At 45.6% G+C, this 3,518-nt stretch overlaps 3 protein-coding genes across 3 annotated transcripts; 2 read left to right on the top strand and 1 right to left on the bottom strand.

Moving 5' to 3' along the window:
• Positions 1-212: 212 nt before the first annotated feature.
• Positions 213-542, bottom strand: BU24DRAFT_316989 (uncharacterized protein; the record flags this gene model as incomplete). Its single annotated transcript, XM_033522886.1, has 2 exons — positions 213-315; positions 370-542. Coding segments are annotated over 2 exons (276 nt in total), but the record flags the coding sequence as incomplete, so codon positions are not given.
• A 484-nt stretch (positions 543-1,026) lies between these two features.
• BU24DRAFT_429503 (uncharacterized protein) lies at positions 1,027-2,308 on the top strand. Its single transcript, XM_033529749.1, has one exon. The coding sequence runs from the start codon at positions 1,070-1,072 to the stop codon at positions 2,096-2,098; it is 1,029 nt and encodes a 342-aa protein (XP_033376595.1). The 5' UTR covers positions 1,027-1,069; the 3' UTR covers positions 2,099-2,308.
• Positions 2,309-2,649: 341 nt separating this feature from the next.
• Positions 2,650-3,267, top strand: BU24DRAFT_469110 (uncharacterized protein; the record flags this gene model as incomplete). The annotated part of the gene is made up of 3 exons (XM_033532585.1): positions 2,650-2,831; positions 2,890-3,112; positions 3,163-3,267. The coding sequence occupies 3 exons, from the start codon at positions 2,650-2,652 to the stop codon at positions 3,265-3,267; spliced, it is 510 nt and encodes a 169-aa protein (XP_033376596.1).
• Between the last annotated feature and the right edge of the window lie 251 nt (positions 3,268-3,518).

Below are 3,518 nucleotides of genomic sequence, written 5' to 3' on the forward strand. Positions count from 1 at the left end.
AGCGTAATTGTGAAAACATTCGGCTTATTTATAGCTATTCAGATAACAGAACTTAGGAAATAGGCTTCCTCCCTGGTAGTACCGAACTCTCCTAGAGTTCTTTGGCGATTGAATACAAATAGACGGCGTTTGTGCCAGAAGTATGAGCGACCATTGCAGGGTGAATAGTGCAGTGACTTCTTCTCGGCATGTTCCGTGGATGATATGAGATCTACCTTCGCGAGGGAAGTGCGTGCCGATCGTGCAAACGGCTGAGCGCAGACCCAGAAAATGAGCATATTATATGCTTCATCGGTAACTATAGGGTACCTCAATCTTTGAAGCTATAGGTGTGTTAAGAGTCAATATTGTCGCTCAGGACGGATATACTGACAATAGTAGGTTTCCAGCAATTTCTCCAAATATTCCGAAGCATACTTCCCAAATAACAGAAGCAACCCACAGGTGCAGAGCACCCGACCATAGATGCTTGTGCCACCAGTAAGAAGGGACCAAGTCGGGGAGGTCGCAGGGGCGAGGCCGGGGAAGAAGAAGCCTAGAAGGGGATCTGATCGAATAGGAAAGATTGAATGTGGGTAGGGCTAGCGTTGCTTACAGACAGCTGTCTGCCATCCTGCCAAGGCCGCTGTTACGTCACGTGACCGACTGACCTAATTCTACCCCGCGCATCGTCGTCCCACCTTGCTGCACTTCTTCAAGCCCCTTCCTCCCTTGCGCTGTTGATTGCTTGGTCCGAGGTGCTTGCATATCTTTGCTGTGCGTAACAACTTGCTTTGCAAATGTTACAGAGTAACAGACAACTGCCGTTACAGAGCGATCTCGGGGGCTTGGCGCGGCCGCGAGCCGCGAGACGCGAGGGTTGCATGGGTATATGTCTGTGAGGCTTATAGCAGGCTTTAAACTGCTTGTTCTCACCTATTTATTCTACAACCTGCTCACTGTTCTGATTTCATTCGCACTGATTGAAAGAAGTGAGTAATCGTAATTCAATCCTACTATTAATGTATTAACGAAACGATCTTCTAGGTCAGCTTTACTACCCAACACAATTCATCACTCAACGGGCAAGATGCAACAATCTAAGATGGAGCAATTATCGCATCCTCCAACCAACTTTCTCAGCCTCCCACGAGAGATTCGCGACCGCATTTACAGCTTTGCTTTGCTTGCGTCTACATGCGTCGTAGTATGGACTGGTAGATGGGTGTGCATCAACAAGTTCGACGACCAAGGCGTTGATGTTGATGGAAAGACCGCATTAGAATATCGGCGCATTGTGGACAACAAAGCTACAGCCTCGAGTATACAACACCTAGCGTTAAATCTCCTCTGCTGTAACAACACTATTGTAGAACGGGAAGCTGCCATGACCTTCTACACCAACAATACGTTTTCCTTTCTTGGGGACCACAACTGGGACCCTATTGTCTCCTGGCTTGAGGCCATCGGTGCTCGGAATCGAGGTTATATTACCAAACTCAACGTAACAGCGCGGCGGCCGGACCAAGCATGGCAGCGGCGTGACGGAACGCGTGTCAAAATCCCCAATCTCAGAGAGGAGCTTTATCAGCGTAACCCTCACTTGTATCGCTCACCACAATCAACCGAAGAAGGTGAGGTTGAAAATATCAACCCAGCAATCGAAACGATTTTTGCTATCCTTGGTAGTCGGGATGCTTGGTCAACCCTCAAGTTGCAACTACTGCTAGATCCTAATTGCCTTCCCGGTGTTGAGCTTCTGGACGATGACCAGAGTGCGTACGCTCAGATCTTCACCATGGACCTACCAAATTTGATAGAAAAGTTCCGTGTAGCTTATACAAGCCAGAGTGAAAATCGTGGTCATGTAGAGGTACTGTGGGTGGGCGAAACCCTTCGACATGAGTTTATCAACAAGAGGAGCCTGATTCAAAAGCAGGGATGGGAAATTGTGGAAACTAGAGAGGTAGAAACGCCTCGGCTTTGGACGCCTCCTCCTGGTCATGCGCCACTTGGACCGATCCTCAAAGTGCGATTTACACTGAAGAGACGGGTCCAAACAGCTGTACTTGTAGCAGAAGATCCTAACCCATATTCTTATCTTGGATATTTCGACTAGGATGTTGGCTAGCATAACCCTACCCTATTTTTTTAATACAAAAGTGTTGGAATTTAATGCATAGTATTGTGTATAGATGCCTCTATAGTAGGGAGCATTACAGGCATAACCTGTAATTAGTAAATAGGTAGGAAAGATAGATATTTAACTCTATTAATAGGCCTCTATAGGTAGGTAGATAATACCTTAAACTCTCTTAGTAGCCCTAATTGTAATGGGCTGGTGCCCAGGAGATATACCCTGGATGAGACCCAGTGTAGTAATCGCGATAAAGCACCGTGAGAACAACTAACGACTACCAGCTGCCCGTCGAGGGCACTTGGTGGCCAGTGTAGTTGAGTACTTCTCCTGAGTTTCCTAGTTAGAATTAGCGTGGTTTTCGTAAGGGATTCTTATAATCCCTACTCGAGGCTCTCTAAGACCTCTATCGAATTCATTACTGTTATCAGGTATCTGCAAGCTCTTAAGTATATTAGAATTCTATAAAAGCTAACTACTGTCTGCCTTTTTCATTCTTACATTCTCTACCAAACTTCTACCTCCCTTCAGTCATGAGTCTCCAGACACAGACACAACCATCACGGAAAAAGAGAACACCAGCTGATCGATTGCACCAAGCTGTGCAAAATGGTTTTACGCCTGAGAGCTCGTCGTGTAACGACAAGCCAGTCTACAAAAAACTTGCTCACTTGACTAAACGCCCATATAAGGACATGCTAGAATTATGGCAGCAGTAAGCCTGATAAAGCAATGCCCAACATACGCTATAAACCTGCTAACATATTCTTAAGCTACCTCCAAAAACATCCTACTAAGGATCCAACTCAATTTAAGACGCTTGAACATTTCTTCGAGATGGTTGCGCGCCAGTCCCGCGGAACGCTCAACAATGGGCAGTCGAAACATGCAACTACACATAGTCTGAAGACACAAGCTCGACAACTCCGAGGTGCTCTTAAAAGAGCTAAAGATCAGGTCAAGATTGAAAAGGAGGTTTTAGACATGATCTGCAACGTAAGTAACCTTTAAATCAATTATTAGTGTTGTAGTTCTGACAACATTAGTATATTGACGGCCCATTAAAGGAGAAGTTGAACTTGTCTTCTGCACGTAGAAAAGCTACTTACTTGACCATTGACAATTATGTTTCCATGATGGAGTACTACTAGGGCCCTGATCATCATACATACAGGCACGAAGGCGTTCGGATTCAGAATTCTGCCCTGTTTAACACCCACGCATACACCAGTGCAAGGTTAGCAGAACTGTGCCAGTCCATCTTTGAGGTCTGTTGCCTCTTCATCTTAATTATTGTCAAATACTAATAGTCTTACAGCATCTGCAATGCATCATAGGCTGGAAAGGCAGCGAACCTGACCTAAAGATTGGTTACACGCGAGAGTTTACAAAGGGGTTGTGT

This window comes from Aaosphaeria arxii (assembly GCF_010015735.1).
Source record: "Aaosphaeria arxii CBS 175.79 unplaced genomic scaffold BU24scaffold_39, whole genome shotgun sequence".
Lineage (NCBI taxonomy): Eukaryota > Fungi > Ascomycota > Dothideomycetes > Pleosporales > Aaosphaeria > Aaosphaeria arxii.